Source organism: Periplaneta americana, chromosome 12 (genome assembly GCF_040183065.1).
Source record: "Periplaneta americana isolate PAMFEO1 chromosome 12, P.americana_PAMFEO1_priV1, whole genome shotgun sequence".
Lineage (NCBI taxonomy): Eukaryota > Metazoa > Arthropoda > Insecta > Blattodea > Blattidae > Periplaneta > Periplaneta americana.
Genome location: NC_091128.1, coordinates 162,769,327 through 162,792,626, shown reverse-complemented (window position 1 = coordinate 162,792,626; position 23,300 = coordinate 162,769,327). Strand labels below are relative to the sequence as shown.

General features: G+C 35.6%; 1 protein-coding gene across 4 annotated transcripts in view; it reads right to left on the bottom strand.

Moving 5' to 3' along the window:
- Window positions 1–19,130, bottom strand: part of mxt (Eukaryotic translation initiation factor mextil) — a 69,733-nt gene extending 50,603 nt beyond the window's left edge. For 2 of the 4 annotated variants that reach the window (XM_069842454.1, XM_069842457.1), the window contains exons 1-5: window positions 14,852–15,674; window positions 14,289–14,422; window positions 13,545–13,685; window positions 7,622–7,785; window positions 173–389 (exon numbers count right to left, since the gene is read on the bottom strand). In XM_069842454.1, coding sequence (XP_069698555.1) covers window positions 173–389; window positions 7,622–7,785; window positions 13,545–13,685; window positions 14,289–14,422; window positions 14,852–14,895 — 700 coding nt within the window. In that variant the 5' untranslated portion in view covers window positions 14,896–15,674. Of the gene's footprint in view, window positions 1–172; window positions 390–7,621; window positions 7,786–13,544; window positions 13,686–14,288; window positions 14,423–14,851; window positions 15,675–18,433; window positions 18,555–18,918 lie in introns of those variants that run through there. The other 2 variants (XM_069842456.1, XM_069842455.1) reach the window with 2 other exon arrangements.
- Between the last annotated feature and the right edge of the window lie 4,170 nt (window positions 19,131–23,300).

The window sequence follows — 23,300 nt, the reverse complement described above, 5'->3', positions numbered from 1 at the left end:
AAAATATGAAATACCAGTGTTCAAAATGCAGACTAAACTTAAATATATTCCACATGACGTGATCCAGATAAATAAAAATGACAGCAATGAACCTTGAAATCAATATTTTAGAAATACGTTTATTATAATTACGAAATCCCATGCATATTTAATGAACAGAACGAACTCTTACCTTTGCCAGAATCTGAATTGCGTATTACAACTTCATCCTTACAATAGTTTTTGCCAGGAATCTTGGTTGGTTTAGCAAACTTTCCAGATGTTTTTATAACCTCTCCTGGACTCAGTATGGGTGCTTGTTGTTGTGTGGGTGAGGTAGAGGAACCAAGTAACGGAGGTGCCATAGAGAGCAAAGTAGGGGTGTCTGGTACCGGCAATAACTCCTGATTCTGAAAAAAGAGTTAAGAAAAACATTCCAGAATACTTGAATTTTATTACAAGAAGTTCAGACATAATGCTGATGATGGTAATAATTTAGTGTACAATTTAGCAATGGAATAGAAAATATCAGTATCATTAAATTACATAATTATGTTTCCTCATTACACGTTTCACGAATTTGGAACACTGCAATTCTTTTTCATGTTGACATCAATATTCTTGTTTATAGTTAATTTTCTTGGATTATCTGAAGAGTACGGGGCAAACACCTGAGGTCACATTTTACTGTTTTTACAAGAGGACAAATTAAAAGTTTCATGACCCATTACATTTTATTTTCTTGGGTTATCATTCATCACAGTTCCCTGACTAATCGTATTGTTATACTGTACATTTAAACATTACTTTGGCAAGTTCTGTTTTCTTATCCTGACTAAAACCTCTAGAATTCCATTGTAGTAACTTCACATTTTCATCGTTCTTCCCTCCCAAGACAGTCCCCACCCGGAGATCCAACCGGTGGTCTTCCAATGGATCCCGGCCCACTGTGGACTGAACGGTAACGAGAAAGCAGATATGTTAGCAAAGAAAGGAACTTATATCAACTTAAAAACAAATTTCAAGTTCCCATATGAATCAATAAAGCGAGTCATAAAAAGAATAAGTTACAGCGAACAGGCAAAACATCAAAATTCAAAATGGAAAGAATCATTCAAAGATCCAAAACTAATTTCTGATCTACCTCGAAAATCTGCCGTGGCCATGTTTAGATTGATTACCAGACATCGGATTCTAGGGCAAATGCCTATTTTGTTTCTTTAGGAGAAAAGTAAAAATAATTATTAATATTTGTGTTTCATGGAAATTGAAAAGTATTCAAAGAGTTTTATAGTGCCCTAAAATGCCCTAAAACGGTTATTAGAGCCTAATTCGTTAATATTCGCCTAAAAATGCCTAACTCACTGTAAAGTTTCGCATTTTACTCTTACTTTTTATAATTTATACATGCATTCACTGCGAAATTTAAGGCATTTAAAAAGTGGAAAGTTTGCTTCACACCGGCCATGAAACCATTGATAAAGGAAACAAAATGTTTTGAATCTCACGACACTCGCAATAGATTTCACCGAATTTAACATGTTTGGAGGCATAAATGCCGACAAAGAACCAACCTAGTTTTGAAGCACGCAACAATCACAACATGTGCTGCTACCGATTCAGAGATATACTATACTATAAAAATGACTGTTTTCGGTCTGAAACCGATTAGCTGTACTGCCCTTCAGAGTGTCATAAAATCACAATTTTTGGAGAAAGAGTGTTTTTGAAATATTTATGAAAAGTCGTAAAACTGCGAATTAGTAGGGTAAACCGTTACAAAATATTTAAAAGAATGGCCCTCCTAGTGTTAACACTACCAGGAAATGCAACAATAAGTGGAACTTTGTATTTTTGTCCAATTGAATCTCAATAACAACGGTTCATTTGAATGCTCGTTAACAGTTGCTCTTTCCCTCACCTTATTTGTGTTGAGAAGTTTTGAGCGGTAGGACGTTTTCCTGTGAAGCTTAACGCGATAATGCCAAAAAATATAAGTGCAAAATCTACATTGATCCGGCAATGGCTAACAGATTATTCAGAATTCACTTATGATGGAAAAATAATATTCTGCAAGATTTGTAGCAAACAGGTATGTAACAATAGCTGAAATATATAAATTCTATTAATTTTAATGAGTAGGCCTATAATATTTATACATTGACTGAGCTATCCTGAGGTATAATTCTTTTTAAGACCACTACACTTTAACCTTTTAAATTCCGATAGTTAAAGTATTTGCAGGTCATTAAAATTTTGATTGTTCGAACCCACTAACTTTGTGATAGAAATACGGCAATACAACAATTAGGATTTTATTTTATTTCAGTTTACTTTACATTTTTAGATTTCGCAAGAAAAGAAGTGCCACCTAAAGCAGCATGTGCAAGGAGCGGCTCATAAGGCTAAAGCTCAGCAGAAAAATCAACTGCAACAAACTTTACTAACACAGCCTACTTCATCCAATCTCAGCAGCAATTTCTATGCTGATTTAACCAGAGCGTTTGTTGCTGCTAACATTCCCTGGAATGCAATTGAAAATCCGGTTTTAAGACAGTTTTTACAAAAATACTGCAAACAAAATATCCCATCTGAGTCCACCCTAAGAAAAAATTACTTAGACAGAATATACAATGAAACTTTAGCTTCCATTTGGGAGGATATAGGTGATTCTTACATATGGGTCTCTGTGGATGAAACCTCAGATCCTATGAATAGGTATATAGCAAATATGGTAGTAGGAAAACTTAGTCCTGATGGACCTTCGATTCCACACCTCGTATGTGTTAAGGAACTTTCGAAAGTGAATAGCCATGCCATTGCTTATTTTGTAAATAAAGGCCTACAGTCTTTATACTCAGGTAATATAGACGATTCTAAAGTTCTGTTGTTTTGTACTGATGCTGCCTCATACATGGTTGCTGCAGCTCCACTTCTTAAAACATTTTATCCTAACCTCACGCATGTAACCTGTCTAGCACATGGCCTTCACAGGGTTTCTGAAACAATCCGGAATGAATTTCCTCTTGTCAATTCGTTTATTTCTAACACAAAAAAAATGTTTTTGTAAAGCCCCATCCAGGATTTCAATATTCAGAGAGAACTTTCCAGATATCCCACTCCCACCTCAGCCGGTTGTTACACGATGGGGAACCTGGATTCAGTCAGTGAAGTATTTTAAAGAAGTGGTCACAGTTATTGATAAATTACCTGAAACTGATAGTGCAGCGTGTGTGAAAGCAGTAAAAGATTGTCTGAATGACTCACGAGTGAAAAACGATATTGCCTACATAACATCGAACTTTTCTTTCATACCTGCAAGCATTGAACAATTAGAACGTGAAAAACAATCTCTTTGTAGCCAAATAGCAATAGTAAAGGAAGCTCAAGTGAACATGCATTCTGCTTTGGGCGAAACTGGGAAAAAAGTTAAAAATAAGTGGGACAACGTATTAAATAAGAATGTAGGATTTTCATTGTTGGAAAAAGTATCAAGAGTGATATCGGGGGAAAGTGTAAATGTTCCAGTAAGTATTGATGTTTCTATTGTACCTAATTTAAAATTTGCGCCTCTCACATCAGTTTCGGTTGAAAGAAGTTTTTCTGCTTTCAAAATGATTCTCAGTGACAAAAGGCAAAGGTTAACTGTGGAGAATTTAGAAAAAATTTTGGTGGTGTACTGTGCAGATAATTATAATAAAGTCTGAGCATGGAACTGAATTTCAATAACTTAAAATGAGTAATCTTGATATCAATAATCATTATTTCATTAGTTTCAATATATTAAATTTGTGCAGCTACGTTTATAAATATAATATAATATTCTTTTTTAATGTTCAAACATACTTTTTTGTGCGTATTTTAATGTATAACTAAAAATTTCAGTGAAAGAAATAAGTATGATACCTTGATGTGCCTAAAATGCCTATTTTCATTAAAATAGAGCCTAATTTTACAAATTTTGAGCTTATTTTAGGCGCCTAAAACTGCAATTTTTAGTGCCTAAAAATCCGATGTCTATTGATTACTGGTCATGATTGCCTCAGTAAACACTTCCATCATATTGGAGTACTGAATTCACGTAAATGCTTACTGTGCACCAGAGAAGAGGACATGGAGATGGAGCACCTGGCTAATTGTGAAACTCTTAGGACATTTGTGGACCTTCCATCAAAATATTGGGAAACAAGAAGGATGATGACTTCATTGTTAAATCCAGAGCGCACGCACGCACGCACGCACGCACGCACGCACGCACACACACACACACACACACACTTAAACAATACAAAACTACACCTACATGAGCTATTACATACATTAAAAAAAAACACAGAAAATCGATCATTTTGAACTCATTGGTTTTTCCCCTGGACACTCTTCAATTACATGATATATACATAAGATAATTTGTTTATTTTCATTTAATTTATTGTATTCCATAAATCTTACATCAGCATTGTAGCTTTGAGAAGTTGAAAAATATACAATACAAAAGACTTTGTAAAACAATTTATAATTTTGTTATTTTTCGTTCTTATATCCCCACAGTTTATTCTGTGATTAGTTTACACAGGTTTAATTCACTCTGTCATCCAATCGGGTATAATTGGATGAAGAAAAACAAAATTTACACTTTCTCCACTGATACTGCTTCTAAAGCAGATAATTAAAATTTGCCTGAAGAAGTCTGTTGATTATCCAACAAATTTTATTTACTCTGATTTTAATGTTTTTCAAATTGAACAAACACACGGTGTCTCTAAATGATTATCAAGATTTCAGTGATTGATATGACTTTACAAACCAAAGTGGACGTGTATTTCCTACATGTAATGAAATAAGAGCTGTGAAAGTTTCGTATCATATGTTCGCAGCGTTTGTTTCTCATCATTGTTGCAACACAGCATCAGATTTACAAACTGGTGACTCCCGTGCATAAGTTTTCTGTGTTGCAATTTGCGAAGTGCAAGTCTCTGGTTTGTGTATAGGAAGCTTTCTGGTGGCAATTAAGAATTATTCTTCCTCCATCTGATAACAACATTCATCTATCTAGGGTATAGACAGTTTGAAACGACTCGATGCATCTGTAAAGGGAAGAGTTCAGGATGTCCACGTGTGTCCAACGAAAGAGTCGAGAATGTGAGAGCAGCTATCATACATAGTTCACAGTCACCCTACCTCACTCCAAGTGATTTCTTTCTATAGGGGTAAATGAAGGACCATGTGTTCCTCCCGACCTGCCAGAGTTGAGAAGAAGAATTGTTGCTGCTGTTGAGTCTATCACTCCAGACATGCTGACTATTGGCTGGATGTCTGCTGTGTGACAAATAGTGCTCACACTGAACACTTACAAGGTACTGCATGAAAACTCGTAGAGTGCTGTTTATTCCCATGTAAGGTTTGTTCTTATATATTGCAAGTAAAGGAATTAAACAACTTTGAAATCTTGATAATCATTTAGGGACACACTGTATATAAATATACATTATTAAAATATTATCATAAAAATCGTCAAAAATATAAAGAAGAATCGCATGTTTATTCTACCAGAAGAAATCTGACATGTGTTCTAGCTGAACTCGAATGTCAGACAACCACTAGGCTAAATCACAGAGTTACGAGCTATAATAGCTATAATAAATTCAGACCTAAGTAATTTTAATTTTGATAAAATTAAGAATAAAATTAAGCAAACTGTTTAATATTCATGTTCCTTTTTAATTTTTTTTTATTTTTCTTATTACAGTTCTTGTTTAGTATAATATTTAACTGGAGACATTATTTTGTGGATAAGTACTTTATATAAAAAAAATTCTTTTCTCTTTTTGCTCCATTTTTATAACTGCTAGGATTAAGTTAGTTTAGCAAAGAAATTCGTATATCTTGATACCTTTAGTTCTGAATTTTTGTCTGAAGAAGTTTTCAATAGAACACATAATTAAACAAATAATAACTGTTTATTATTATTATTATTATTATTATTATTATTATTATTATTATTATTACATTTGTCATGAAAATTCCAGGATATTAAGTTCAATCTGTAGCTTAATTTTCTTCATTTCTGAGTTTGTCTGATTCCAAATTATTTTATTATGTTATTTCGTTTTATTTTACTTGGTTATTTAACGACGTTGTATTAACTACAAGGTTATTTAGCGTCGATGAGATTGATGATAGCAAGATGATATTTGGCGAAATGAGGCTGAGAATTCGCCATAGACATTTGCCTTAAGGTTGGGAAAACCTCGGAAAAAACCCAATCAGATCAGTCCAAGCGGGAATCGAACCTGCGACTGAGCGCAACTCCAAATCGTCTCAGGTCAGTACCTTAGCTGACTGAGCTACGCCAGTAGCCTTGTATTATTTATATCATTATTGATACTGTTATTTATATTATCATGACCTTTGGTTTTCAATTTTTATATATATATATATATATATATATATATATGGAACAACAAGTTTTGATGGTAAAATCATTGCAATAAGGGAAAGTCTCAGGAATCTTCTATGCCACATAAATAAATTCAGGAATGCAGTTATATTGTCAGACTCCAAAGCAGCTATTCTATCAATAGTCTCTAAACACACACCTTCATCTCAAACAGCAGAAATAACTAAAATGCTCTCTCAATTAATATCACTCAATAAAAGAATTGTATTCCGATGGATACCATCCCATTGTGGAATCCTGGGAAACGAGAATGCGGATGCTTTAGCAAAGAAGGACAGCACTGCTACTTACAGACCTGTTACTAAATCTACGCATTACTCTGTGAAAAGATTTATTAAATCTACATACTTAGACTTCAACAAACAAAATTTAATAACACAATCCCAAGGGAAAAAATGGAACTCTCTGCATCAAAATCCACAGTTAATTCCCGATTTACCACGAAAATCGTCTGTAGCTGCATTTAGATTGGCAGCAGGCCATGGTTGTTTGGCCAAACACCTGCATAGAATTGGAATATATCAGTCCCCTAACTGCCCATTGTGCAACTCAAACCAAGAAATGGATTCGTGAACATCTCAAAATCTGTGCTTCAGTGGCTGGTCATGATAATATCTTTGAAAAATATTGGAGTGCAAGAGGTCAAATGACTTCAATGTCAAATGCCTGGCATTAGAAAACAACAACAACATATTTTTATTGTATGTTACGGTATGGTTACTGTTATTCTAAAAGTTATTTTGTTAGAAATAATTAATAGTAGCTATAGGTAGTGCCAATTTATGTTACAGTACTGTGACATTCATAGCTTGAAGCTATGTTTTCCACCATGTCAAAACTATATAGCGTTGAAGAGTTTATCTTGAAATACATTAAACTTACTGTATACCAGTGTGTTATCTTAGTCACCAGTAACATATATAAAGTTCTTTAATTTTGGTGTATATTTTCAACGATATGGAATGGGACTTTTGAGCCACCAGGTATTTTAAAAATAGGTAGGACAATTATTTTATATTTTTACATTTTCTGGAGGTCTACAGTCAATAGTACACAAATTGTTAAATATTCCAAATATGATTTTAATGGAGGTAATTGTATTGCCCCCCTTTGGTATTATTAGTAAGTTGTAATAAACATTGATAGCAGGAGGGTTAAATTTAAATATACATAGGATGTTACCTCAGTAGTAATCTTTGTTTTATAGTATGCAGTAACGTTGTCACAGTTCTGCCAGTTGGTGGCTCGTAGTTCTATGACTTCCAACAGATGAACTCGAGACAAATAGTCCAGTCGGTCATCTCTGCAGCCATTACGGAATGCCATAAACACTCGGTCCAACTGATCTAGTGTGAAATCATAAACATTCATTTTTTATTGTGACCTGATATGCTTTATGTATAAATTTACCCGCAAAACTGTTCACTTATTAATTACTTAGGATAATGAATCGAGATACATTACTGGACTTTCAAACAACCGAGACAAAACAAGAACCACAGCAAAAGAAATTAAACTTTTAAAGAAAACAGCTAAATACAGCACCTTCCAACTTAAGATGCAACCCAGGCACAGGCAGTACTCTCAAGCAGTAACACCCAGCACCGCTGTGTGGTAATTGAACTGCTAAGTGGCCCAGCATGCATTCTTTCTACCCGTATTTAGTGTCAGTTTATCTTCTGTAAAATTAATTTAATGTTGTTTACTTCCTTATCTTAAGACATAAGATGTTCAAAATGACCTCCACCAGCTTCAATACAACGCTCACACAGGAGAAGAAGATGCTGAAATACACGATCCAATTCCTGCCTTGAAATGCTGGAGATTATGGCCTGAATATTTTCTTGAAGTTTCTCTAATGTATAAGGATTGTTCATCATACACTTTATGTTTTACGAGGCGTGTTCTTAAAGTAAGTTCCAAAAGGGTGTAGTAAGTAAACAGGAAGATATTTACAAACCATTTTTGTTGCATTGTATTCCCCACACTTCAATTACTTCTCAACATAATCTCCACCATTATTGAGGCATTTATCGAGTCGTGGCACAAGTCTTTCTATCCCCTCATTGTAGAATTGCGATGCGAACCACTCCTGCACTGCTGTTTTCACTTCATCGTCGCCATCAAAACATTGACCACCAAGGAACTTCTTGAGGTGCAGGAAGAGATGAAAGTCACTCGGAGCCTAATCCGGGCTGTAAGGGGGATGGTCAATTTGTTCCCAGCCAAATTTCGAGATGAGATTTTGGGTGTCACGAGCTGTGTGTGTGGCCGAGTGTTGTCATAAAGCAACACAACTCTGTCGGTCAACATCCCACGTCTCTTGTCCTGAATTGCACGACGGAGCTTCTTCAAGGTCTGACAATAAGTTTCTCTATTAATGGTTTCACGAGGCAAGAATTCGATGAGTAGGACTCCTTTTCTGTCCCAAAAAACAGTGCACATGATCTTGCGTGTTGACATGGTTTGTTTGAATTTTTTTTTCCTTGGCGATGCAGTGTGCCTCCATTCCATGGACTGCTGCTTCGATTCAGGTGTCATGTGAGACACCCAAGTCTCGTCACCTGTCACGATATGGTCAAGAAACTCATCGCCTTGCTCACTGTAATGTGTGAGAAAGCTCAATGCACTGGAAGCTCGTTTGGTTTTGTGTTCCTCGGTGAGCATCTTGGGTACCCATCGTGAGCACAATTTTCGATATCGTAATCGATCTGTCACAATTTTGTAGAGAACACTCTGCGACATTTGTGGAAAATTCAAGGAAAGCAAAGAAATTGTGAACCTTCTGTCCTCATGAATTTTTCCATCGACAGCACGCACCAAATCGTCATTGATCAAAGATGGCCGACCGGTACGCTGCTCGTCATGCACAGAGACACAACCCTCGTTGAACTTCCTAACCCCATCTCCTGACCATTCCATCACTAATGGCATAATCACCATACACCTCACAAAGTTGACAATGAGTGTCAGCTGGTTTGATGTTTCTCGCATTCAAGAAACAGATAACAGACTGCATCTCACAGTCGGCGGGGTGCTCGATCACTTTAAACATTTCAACTGATCACAACTAACCACACACACGGACTGAAGCTCTGAAACTGCATGCACAGCTTGCCTGAGGACTGAAGAAGAAAACACGCATGCGCAAAATAACGATTGCAGTGATGCGACGGCTATAATTGAAAACTGAACTTACTTTAAGAACACGCCTCGTAACATACCCCAAAGACAAAAGTCACATGGTGGTAAACACCATGATAAATTTAAACTTAAACAGAACACAGTTCACCAAACATGTTAAATGAAAACTAAAACTGACCAACTTGTTCACACCTTAAAGAAGACAAACTAACACTAATTAAATGCTGGGTCACATAACACCACTGGGTTTTCCCTGCTTGAAATACCAGCCTATCCATTCACCTGCCTGCCTGTCGCCACACAACACCGCTTGGTTTTCCCGCTATAGAGAACGATCTATCGTCCGCCCACCTGCCGTGACTGGGATTGCATCTTAAGTTGAAGGAGCTGTACAAGTAGGCTTACAAACGTAATGAAGACATTCACAGTGAATTAATCAATGAACCCATTTTTACAAAAATTAGTAAGTATAAAACTAACTGGACTCAACATGTAGCGAGAATGGACAGGGACAGAATTCCACATTTATAAATCCAGATCAGCTTACTCAATACCCTAAGGGAGAAACCTAACCATTTCCCCCTATTACTACATATGCTAGTGAATTATAGTGATTTTCTAGATGTCAGGTTGAATTTCTTTTACCAACTTTGTATCGAATTTCGAGTACTGACAAATAAGACAAATGGCAGTTATTTTCTAACTGTAATGTTGGCAGCAATAATTTTGGTTTGCAGTAGAAGGAATCTGATGAAATGGAAGTAACTAGCCTTGTGAAATTTGAACGTAATTAATAATTAATTAGTAATACCGGTACTAATATTAATATCAATACATAATTCAGTTCTGTTGCGTTGTGATTCCAATTCAACACTATATTCAGTTAAATGTAATTAAATAAGATATAACTTTTAGATCTTGACCTACTTGGTATGAAACATACAAGTGGCTAATGGACAGAAATACATTTCTTAGTGTTCAGATTTGTATTAAATTGTCGAAGAGAGGAAATAGCACAGTAGCGACTTAGAGTATGTACCAGTATTTTAAGTAGGGTATACATTTCAAAGTGGTATTCTATTTTCCGAATTCGGACTAATCATTTCACGTGACCAAACAGAATAGATTTATAGGGTAGCCAAAGCAATGAATTTCATGTTGTCAAACAAAACACGTTTTAATATCAGATCATATTAATCTACTAACTACCAACACAATGTGTGAGAGGTCCAGAAGGAAAATATAGTCTTTCACAAATTACTGAACCATTTAGAAAACACCTCCCAACATAAAGATGAGAGGTAATAAGTAAATAAGCAAGTTATTGTTAATATTATTATTATTATTATTATTATTATCATTATTGTTGTAGTGCGGAAAAAATATGTTTTTGAAGTAGAAAATCAATCAATGATAGCTCTTTTTCTTGAAAAGATAAGTGGGTAGTTGCAGTGTATGAAACCATATAAATACATTATACTTTATGTTGAAAAAAACCCATGTTAATAGAATGGGTCTACAAGATACTATCACTTGTTAAAGGTTTATGTCTGACTGCTCGCGGCCCGTCACGTAATGCGCGAGTACATAAACATTATTTATCTTCAAAACCCAACAGGGCTTTAAAAATAAGCATTTATTGTTTTGATTGGTTTCATTTACTTAAAGGCCAGACTGAAATGTTTAATCAGTTGTCTTCAGTCTTTACAATTAGATTTTTGTAACAAATAGCCCGTTAACATAAAGCAGACATCTCAATAAAGCCTTGTCGGAACACTTCCTCCTCTTTATCTTTTTTAATGTAAGAGTGGAACAAGATGCAAGACCAGTTCGTGTATCTCCAGATGACGTCATTGACTGCAACGTTTGAATAGACACCTGCAACCGCTACAATGTTGTATTCATCTCCGAGGAAAGAATGTCCTTATTATGGCAAATGTATGAAGAAATACAAGATGTTTTGGATATTTTTAATTATTGGAAACATTACGAAACATATTAACTATTACTTACTTACTTACAAATGGCTTTTAAGGAACCCGGAGGTTCATTGCCGCCCTCACATAAGCCCGCCAGCGTTCCCTATCCTGTGCAAGATTAATCCAGTCTCTATCATCATACCCCACCTCCCTCAAATCCATTTTAATATTATCCTCCCATCTACGTCTCGGCCTCCCTAAAGGTCTTTTTCCCTCCGGTCTCCCAACTAACACTCTTTATGCATTTCTGGATTCGCCCATACGTGCTACATGCTCTGCCCATCTCAAACGTCTGGATTTAATGTTCCTAATTATGTCAGGTGAAGAATACAATGCGTGCAGTTCTGCATTGTGTAACTTTCTCCATTCTCCTGTAACTTCATCCCTCTTAGCCCCAAATATTTTCCTAAGCACCTTATTCTCAAACACCCTGAACCTATTATTGTAACTATTATTAACTATTATTGTAATGAATATATTAATATTGGCATAACATAAGAATACGTACTGTAACAACCAAACAAGTTTAATAATTGTAATTTAATTATTATTATTTAGTTGAATTTTATTTTATTAAATATAGTATAAACTTAAAAGAAAAGAAAGACACCAAAAACCATTTACTAGAAATGAAGTATTGTTGTTGTTTAGTCAACTGTCCGAAGACAGGTCTGAACCTCACAAGTGATACCAACAAGGCGTCACTTATGAGGCAACTAGGCCAGGAGATAATTGGGTTGGGTGGCCAGTTCCTTGTGCTTAAATAATTACGTAACATGTTTAATTCTTCAAGCTTCAGATGTCTTCTTTTTACTTATTGATATATAATTAGAAAATAAATTTATTATTATTATTACTGCAAACTACTTAAGAAATTCCTTCCGAAAACAACCGTCTATTGTGACAGTACTACTCAAAAGTGCAGCTTTGAGGCATTTCTCCCGCATCAGCTACATTTAGCTTGCTCATGCTTGTAACATGAATCAACGATCGGCTATCTTCAGGTACTGCGCTTATCTCTTCAGCCTACTACGCTATCTACACTTGCTCTCTGTAACAACTTTTATGCGTTGGCCTTGAGACGCCTGACATAAAGGAATGATTCTGTCACTGCCTTTTCACAGAATATGGGAACGACAAGTGGAAGAAATGTGTTATCACCTTAAAAATAATTAAGAACAATACTGTTGTAGTTAGACAGTGACACTGACAGAATAATTTCATTAGGAGAATGTTTAACTGACAGCAGTGATGCATCAGATGACTTGTCAATCAGTGCGACAATGGTTCAGATTAATGGATGAAGACTCCACAACCAGCACAGCGGTAAGGTTTAGTAACCCCCTACAGTGGCGTTTTGGCAGTTGTTAACCTATAATTAGGTTATCTTGTTGACTAGTTTCGGCTGGTGGGTCATCATCAGAACTCAATCTTCACACCTTCTGACTGTGTTTCCTGTGGGTGTGTTTTTGTGTACTATAATGTGGAGTCAAAAAGTGTCTGTGTTCTGAAATTGAATTGTGTGTTGAGGATTTGATACGGGTTTGTTTTTGTGTGCGTGTATATTTCGTATTGTATCTCAAAGGAAAAAATGGAACTCTCTGCATCATAATCTACAGTTAATTCCCGATTTACCACGCAAATCGTCTATAGCTGCATTTAGATTGGCAACAGGCCATGACTGTTTAGCTAAACACCTGCATAGAATTGGAATATATCAGTCCCCTAACTGCCCATTGTGCAACTCAAACCAAAAAATGGATTCGGAACACCTTAAAATCTATGCTTCAGTGGCTAATCACGACAATATCTTTGAAAAATATTGGAGTGCAAGAGGCCAAATGACTTTATTGTCAAACGCCTAGCATTAGAAAACAACAACATATTTCGTATTATCCTAGTGTGTTTAGTTTCTGGTTTTTCGGTTGGAGATGTAATTTTACAGATATTCAAATCAAATATAATTCCAAAATTAGTTGTACCTTTGTAAATTGTTTCCAGCTGCTGTCCAAATACCTTAAGAGTGTTGCAAAGTGATATTATATTCACGCGCAACATCTGATCAAAATTGGCATTTGCCAAGTGCATAGAAACGCTGTCAGCTAGGGCCATAATGTCCTCAACTGAAAGAAAATGTAAGCAATAGTTAGAAACAACTTTTCTTGTTCATTGAAACATAATCACATGTAAACGACATTTTAATACGAAAACAAGTAATACGTCATTGCAAACTTACTGTGCTTTATCATTTCTAACAGGGCCATTCACGTGAATAAATGTTCAAATTCAAAGTAGAAAAATGTGCTTACAGGCAGAATTTTAATCTAGGGATGCTAAAATAACACTCCGAGAACAGAATACTGCTTAGATCACGGCCTTCTATATTCTTCTATGTCACGGATAAATCCAATTAATTGAATCACGAAAGCTGTGATCGGACTGATGCATTTGAAATCTTCACTGGATTGTCGTCATGGCCAGAAATTATTAATATAAATAACAATGAACTCAAGCCAAATAAATAGAACTAATTCTGTAAAACTGTCCTGCCCATAATTATAAAATTGCTGTAGGCCTTCATGAGCTGTAGTGTGTCTCAGAACTTACAGACTAGCTACCACATTCTTCCATCAGGGATCAACTGTCTGGTTTCACTAATATGCAGCCAATTTCAAAGTCAGTACAACTGCTTCTTAAAGAACACAAGTTTGAAGTTTGATACTCACCAGAATTCAATCTGCCGTCAATGGTTGACAGCCGATTGTGGTTTCCTGATATTTTTAAAGGACGAGGCTTCTCAAGCTTCTTAACAGCTCTCGTTATCCTTGTCACACTAGTCGACATCGTGGTATGGTATCTCCTGAAGTCACATTAACTCAGTTATTAATATTAACAAAATTTAATCTAAGTTACGCTGATTAGAGCACAAACAACCCTGTGCAGTAGTTTACAAGTTTCTATTCACCTCACACTATTTTCATTTCTGAAACTTATCAGTAAATTATAAGGTGTAATTGTAATTATGTTAAGGCTGGTTCACAATAAACCGGGAATGGAAACAACAACGGGAATGAGAACGGAAATTATGTTAAAATAAATGTATTTCCGTTGTAGTTTCCATTCCCAGTTTATTGTGAACCAGCCTTTACCCTTCATGACAACGCCAACAGAATATAAAAATCGTATTTTCGAAGTTAATGTCAGTTTGGACGCATTTATTTATGGCTAAAAAGTGACGCTCCAGCAATAAAAAGTTTGTTTTGTGTTTATTTGATTTTTGTGATTTTACCTATTTCGTGGTAGAATGTGGTTCTCCAGTGACCAAAAGTCCATATGATTCTAAGATTGTGAAATTGTGGCAATGTCTTTTTCGTTAAGTATAATAATTGGCGTTCATATAGATTTTTCGTACAATTATCCATTTTCAGCCATCTGAAATTTGGAATTTCTAATATTTCACGAGGTTTTAGAAATCGTAACTGTGTTTTCCGCCGTTTATCAGTAATTTTCGTCTCCCAAAAACCATGAAATATAGAAATTTTTGAAAGAAAAATAACAAAAAGAGGTTGTCATGACATACTACAGTTTTACAGGTATAATTATTTTTAAGAAACTTTTACGTATTAGTAACAGCTAAAGCCTTAACATGTGAAGAAAATACACCTTAAAGCAGGGGTAGACAAATCCTGGGCAACTGGTAGCCATGGCGCATTAAACATTTTTATGTGTCGCCTTATTTTTTTGAGAGTTAAAAAATTTGTAAGACTTTGATTTATTTTTTGTAGCTACGACTAACAGTATAGCCAATGTTAACAAAGCAGCCATATGAACAAGTTGGAGTGTGCTTTCTTGAGCATCTCAAGATAATTGTCACTATATATAGCTTCAGCGAAGAGCACAGAAAGTCTCTGTTAGCGTGCGTTTATATTGCATAGATATTTAATATTATGTACCATATTTTAGTCAATGTATCTTTATCTTAGCACGAATGATTTTCTTATTGCATGTATGGGCAAAATGTGCTGGCTCCTGAAAATTTTGCAGTTTGTCTATCCCTGCCTTAAAAATAATATCTAAAAAGTGGTTTGTCCAGTTACGAAGTAGAGCTGAGACGAGATGTTATGGCATCAACCTGCGCGAAGTTTTAAATTGTCGCCCAGCAGGGTAGAGGAGTGGGGGTTGTTTGGGTTAAGGTTCTCAAGCTCAGAGCGGCAGGCATATCCGTTTCATCTCTTTCTAAAAAAATTCGTCTTACCTTAGTATCACCACTTTCCTACTCAAGAGTCCGAAGGTACCTAATGGAATTACGCCCGCTATTCCATATTTATATTTTTATTCTCCGTCCAAATCAGACGACTGATCTGTGCTGGAATCAGATGTCCCTAGTTTATGGAAATGTTCTCCAAAATACTGTCCATCACGTGCTTACTTTCAACGTAATTGTTCTCTACTTTCTTCACATAATCATACACTGATATCCATTCTTGGAAAAAGAGATTACAGAGTCGGCCTCTGCTTATGCGTAGTGTAGAAATTATAGATGAGTCTTCTTATGACTTCCTCCTCAAAACTGTCTACAGCTGCAACAATATTCTTCTTCGGGTGTGATTTTTCCTGACTGGAGAAAGAATCTGCTGTTCCTGCCTCAACATTTTCCCCTTCTTTCCTGATTTTTGCCAAGGTTCACTCTGAAATACCAGTGGCAGCCAGTACACGCTTTTCAATGGAATTGGTATTTCATTTACAGCTTCTTCTGACATGAATTTCCATACATTGTATTCTATTTCATGTCCCTGACTATGAACTACTCTATGATTTCACACCTTAGACAATGCCATAATGAGGGCGCTCAGAAGGACAATGTTTTCAGTATTAGCAATAGCGGTAGTAGCAGAACGATCTGAACACTCGGACTGCTAGTAACCAACTAACCCAACACCCCTCCAGTTGAGTGTGTGGGCGAGTCCAAGCAAACGAACTAAATTGCGTCCCTCGCGCTGATGCCACAACTTCTTGTCCGGGCTCTAGAACCTAACAAGCTATAAATGAGCAATAGATTGAATTTTGCTAAATCATTTATAAAATGCAATTTTTTGTCACCATTACGGTATACCCTAGCTAATCACAATGTAGGCCTACTGTATGCTGAGAGATTGATCACATTGCCATTGTCTTTTATTTAATAAAAGACAATAATAATTAGAAAATAATTAGAATAATAGCAGGTGCCAAATCTAGGGAATCGTGTAGGACTATTTTTAAAAAACTACAAATAATGCCCATGGCTTGTCAGTATATCTTTTCATTAATAATCTTCCTCGTATGTAATCGTGAAAACTTTGTAACTAATTCAACAGTTCATAGCATAAATACACGTAAAAAAAATGACTTTCATACTCCATTGGCAAGTCTATCATGCTATCAAAAAGGAGTGCGTTATATGGCAGTAAAAATTTGTAATAGCCTCCCTATCGATATAAAAAAATGAAACTCAAAACATAAAATTATTTAGGGCCAAATTAAAGAAGTACCTAATTTCTCACGCCTTCTATTCTGTAGGTGAATTCATGACATTCAATAACACTTCATGAAATTGATACTAAAACTCTGTGTTGTACTAGTAGACTATATTGTAAATCTCGTCTATATATATATATATATATATATATATATATATATATATATTTCATCTAGACTGTGACTATAAATTAAGATTTTATAATAGTATTAAGTTTTTTGACTTGTTCCATATTCTAGCTGTAAGCATGTATGAATACCATGGAATGTTAATAAATACAATACAATGGTAAATTTTGGCGATCGCGGTATTTATGCACTTAGAATAGGCCTATTCTGAAGGGTTTTTCTGTAATATAAAAAATTCTATTAATAACTGTTCTTTGGTCCAGGGCACAAATTCAAGAACTAACTAAAGTCAAACTGTCCTGAATCAAAAAACTTAGACAATGACAAACTACCATGACCATACTGAACTAGATACAGAGAACAGTTAGAAATCATAACAGTTCTGTTTGAAGAAAGGTAGGCCTACGATATCATATTTTATAGCATAATATGGATACATTTCTGAACACGGATATCTTCCTTTTCCTCTTAATCCAAAACTCCAGCCTTGTGCACACAAAACAAATTACTGGCACTGAAAAGTGCCTTTTCGTAAGCATGATGATGCGCATTCCACAAACACAGACAAATCTGCTCTTTTAGTATTTTAAGATAATTGTTGTCAGTTAGGTATCAGTATACTGAAATTTTAATAATCTTATTCCTGCTATTTGACTAAGCAGAACAATGTTTATCGTTGTATCTTATTTCCAAAATCTGAATTAGGTATACCCCACATACAATAACTGTACCATTTTACAACAGTACGTTCTAAAGAACATTTATTGGAATTTTGGCAATGTATAATATTTTCAAATTGCTATTTACCTCTGCAACAATTAAAAAGACATTACTAGACTAGTTTACTCTGATATAACGATAAAATAAAGACAATCTGGTACCGTACGTAGTTTATGAAAACACGCAGACCTAACAATGCAACATTGTGTCCTGTATATACCCTAGTGTAAAACACACACACACAACTTCTAATTGCAACACATTTACGAATCATCTCGAATAACGAATTACTCTATGAACGTCAAGTACTATAGTTTATGTATTTATAAAACATATTTTCCCATGAGTATGGTCAAGAACTCGAAACAATTCTGACATTCAGTATTTTCAACGTTGTATGCTTATGTGTAATAAAACTTCACACCATACAACACATATTTTATTCCAAGGTTTAAATTAATAATTCACACATCATCTCGTTCGAATTCGTGAACACACTACAAACCTTTATTATTTTTTCGACACTATTGCGTTCGAGTTCTCTACAGTCTACAGCTGAAGAAATGAATACAAAGTCGTCATTGGTTACATGACGATCAGAATAGCCAACATCGTTTATAAACGAAAATTCAAGACAAAAACCATCCATGTGGACAGTGCTGCCAATGTGGTGATTTTATCACCAGATGTTGAACGCTTGTTGTACTGAATCTGACCAAATTGTCCAAATTTAAATTGTGAAATAGAATGAAAATTGAAACTCTTCATGTTATTACGTGTATTAAATTCGGCTTGAAAAGAGTCAACAAATGGTGCCATAACTACAGTTTACCAGAAGATGTATGTCATTCATAGACATTATGTAGGGTTCATGAGAAGAAATTCTACAGGAGGACATGGAATCTATAATTAGAGAACATTTCTAAAAAAGGAGGCCATTTTAAAAATTGGTATGAACAAAATTAAGTAAAGATAAAAACAATGGCTCACCTTAGTTTTCTCACTACTTGCTGTATCTGTATTACATCTGTACCCTACTTATCGTTGAAGCCCACTTTGTGCACAAGAGCCTGAAGAGACAAACCTCATCTTGTAACAAATAACTACGGAACTGTTCACGGGACATGTCTTTGAAATTATATTTCACTAAGATACCACAGTCTAGTATATACAGTCACGAAGCTCAATACGTAGTAAATATGCATACATTAGATAGTTGCTCACCACTAGGATCGCTAATATCACCTCATTACAGGCAATGCAAAATATTGCCGGCACAGTCTATTGTTTCTAGCACCCTCAAAACTTAAGCTTCGTGACTGTATATAGTAGACTGTGATCATACCTCTGACTGTGTCCGTTAGCATGTGATTTCGTTCTTTTGTCCATTGAGCAGATATTAGGAAAAATAGGGGAGAGTTGGTCAAAACGGGATACTTAACACGGAATCTTGTATATTTCCTGTTGAAGTGATAGGAAACAATTCAATTCTTACTCATGAATCCACTATTTTATGTACATTTTGATTTTCACTTCTAATAATATAGCTAAAGTGGGAAAACAATTTTCTTGGTAAGTGCGCAAGTATCCCGTTTTGGCCGACTAGTTGGGTAAAACAGGATACTTATTTGAAATAAAGCAAATATTGTTAAGGAACTGAAAAAAATGTGTGTGTCTTTATTATAATGCATAATAAACACACACAAAAAATGTTTTGCATCACCTGTCAACCAGACCTTCAATAAAAGATAAAAAGAAGGAAAGCTAAGGAATGAAAATGTATTTATTTTTAACAGTTGTTGACAAAATTATAGCAATGGTGTGGGTGGACAAATGGAAATTGAGTATTGGCTGGAGTACCAAATCTCTATCCTAGCAACTTCAATAGAGAGTAGTGCTTCCTCTTGCATTGATAATGCTTGGACTCTTCGTGGCATACTGTCTACCACCACATTTATCAACTGTTGATCAATTCTGTCCCATTCTTCAACAGCAAATCTGCATAGGTCTTCGAGATTGCGTGAGGGGTCAGGGCGCGCAAGAATGGCTCTCTTTAGTTGAACACAGACATGCTCAATTGGATTCATGTCTGGAGAACATGCAGGCCATTCAAACCTGGCAATTCCTTCACTATTATGAAAGTCATTGATAACAGCCGCACGATGGATTCTGGAATTATCGTCCATAAACATGAATCCTTTTGCGAAGTGCTGATTAAACGGTGCTATTATGGCTTGAAGAATGTTTTCCCTATACTGTGGAGCCCTCAGCATTCCTTGGATCGACACCAATTTTGTCCGCAACCCCACATAATGCCACCCCAAAACATCACTGACCACTACCTTACTGCATTTGATTGTAGGGGTGTCTGAGTCGTGCAGCATTATCTGATTCTCGCCACACACGTTGTCAATGATTATCTCGTTCAAGGCATATTCAGCATTCGTCCGCGAATAGAACTTTGTGCTAGTTTTGTACAGTTCATTGGTGATGATTTCTTTCCTAGGTGTAACGTGCCTAGGTGTAAGAGTTGGACCTCGCCATGGACGTCTGGAGTGCAGTGTGCTATCATGTAATCGGTTTCAAACAGTCTGATTGGATACGCGTCTCCCTGTCGCAGTTTGAAAGTCATTGTTAATCATGCCAGCAGTATTCTCAGCGTTTCTCATGGAAATAATTCGCAGATATCGGTCATCACATTCTGTTGTTGCCAGTGGACGACCACTACAAGGCATGTCGTCGACAATACCTGGGTTTCGAAAGCGATTCCAGGTTCGTACCACATCACTCTGGTTCAATCCTAAGCGCCTTAAAGACAGTCCTTCCTGACATGGAGAAACAATCCTCACACGGTTGAAGTTCGTAATTGACCGCCTTGCAATTGTTCAACCTCTTTATAATGAAATAAAACTGTTTTACCCTGGGTTATTCGCTGAGAGATGAGATTTCTTGCATTTCTATTTACATCTGTTTACTTTTTCAGTCGGTTTCTAGGGTAGACTTCTACTATTTCTCAACATTGTTTATGTTCTTCAGACAGTTAAAAGGATAGCTTTCAAATGTTTTTTATGGATATTTCTTGAAGTGGAGCGTAAATACCACTTCTACAGGTGATGCAAAACTTTTTTTTATGTATTAGTAGTACTAAAATATGTATGTGGGCTTAAATGAAGAATATAAAATTATTATACGTAAGGTCTATCCAGTTTGTTGACATTGATTCATAGTCCTATTGCAGAATTTTTCATTTACAAAAGTTACAGTAGAATTATTCGCAGTCTTCCGATTCTATACTACTGCACGCCTGATGAGCCCATTCTTGGCATTGAGTACACTTATTTCATCATCCCTCTTCAGATTTTGAATTAGAGAATTCGTCGTTGTCTTCATCCTCTTCTTCCTAACTACTGTAATTGTTGGTTGTCATAGCGAGAACATATTCAATTCAGAATTTAAAGTGAAATCCCACATATGCAATGCAAGTTGGATAAAACGGGATACTATCCCGTTTTGCCATACCATAGGGTATCCTGTTTTGTCCGACTAGGAGTTGTAAAGAAAAACATGGAGTCACAACAAAACGGTAAAAGCTACAGCGGTTTTCTTTACAAAGAATTAAAGACTAATAATGTTTTATTTATATAAGAGACTTACCTCTTCAACTCTGCAAATTTAATCCCAGAATCTGCCAATTAAAATCAGTCGGAACAATTTAGTTAAGCAGCTGATTTTAAACTTTTCTCTACACAACAAAAATTAACGTGTTCGTTTTGCATGTGAGCACTGCATAATGTCCCCTTCTAGTCTAAGAACAAAGTCCTCGCATCATTCGGTAAGTTGCAGCACTTTCCAACGAAATAAGTCGGGTATCCTGTTTTATCCAACTCTCCCCTACTCTCTCAGCACTTCCATTGTGACTTGGGATAAATAAATAGAATTCACATATTTTTAAGAGTTCTGAAAAAGTTTCAGTGCTTGCAGAACTATTGGAATTGAAGAATTTGTACAATTGTTTATCTAAACTTAAATCTTTGCCCAAATTTACTTGATTGGCATATCTTTGTACATAGCAGAATAAAATTGATAAAATAGCTTAGATCCATGAATAGAGTGTAAGAATTCAATGGATGTCAATAGGTCATCATATTTTATGTGTTTTTATGTGCTCCAGCTTCAACCAGTGAAAGCAGTTAAATTCTTTCATAGGTTTTCATCATTTGTTTATATATTGTATGCATAATATAGCACATTATTCAATATTCATATTAATTCTAGTTGAAATGCGAAATGTCGGACATTTCAAATTTTTTTTAATGCCTGCCGGACAGGATAAAATGATTAAAAAGAGGACATGTCCTTCTTTTACCAGATGGATGGTAACCCTATAGACATTAGACACCCGCAGCGACAACTTCACGAGCGGAAGATGTTGTCTTTGAAGACGAGGTAGAAATGGAAATATTCTAAGCCTTAAGATAGGATTATAATTTTTTAATAATGGGACATATCTTTTGTTTGTATTTTAACACAAATGTTCCAATACGAGTAAAATTAATTTTTTTACTGAAAGGCACATGGGAAAAAGGGCTCATTGCTTTTTTTTTTCCCCCTAGATATTGTGATACTGGCACCATATGGACCATAGGCGGAGTTATGGGGGAACATGGGGGACACTGCCCCCACCCCCAAACTTGTCTGAACTTTTTTTTTTTCTATTAACGTTAGAAAATATTGAATTTAAAAGATTGTTTTTGATTAACTTTCTGTGCTTAAATTGATGAATTAATGTCTTTAGATCATATGTCTGGACTATAATATTTATTTTTAAATTCTGAATGTATAAGAATTTCTATACCTCATTGTTCTACGTTATGCCCTATTATAATTTGTAGTAGACCTACAGTTCCAAGTCCTATACAACTCAGTCTGAAACATTGTGGATGTCGATGTAACACTGCAAGAAACTTGCCCCTGAAAATATCTTTATTAAATGATATTCCGATATACTATACCATGGTCAAGCTATAATGGGGGGGGGGGAGGTAACCCCATGACCCGTTATATGGGGATTCTATGGTTTTGTTTTGCCCCCCAAGGAAACGGTTGTCTCTATGCCTATGATATGGATATTATCATGAGGCCTTTCATTTGATCAAGGCAAGCTAGAAAGGAGGAGCTCCTTGTGAGGAATAAATCGCATCTGAAATATTTCCGTACAGGCGAAGAATAGGCTTATTACACTTATTAAAAGTTCTTTTTTTAAATCTATAAATGTTGATGAGCCCCTTTCTCCTGTATACCCTTCAATCAGTTATTTTACGACACTTTATCAACAGTTTAATGGGGTAAGGAAAAACATGGGATAAGCCTCA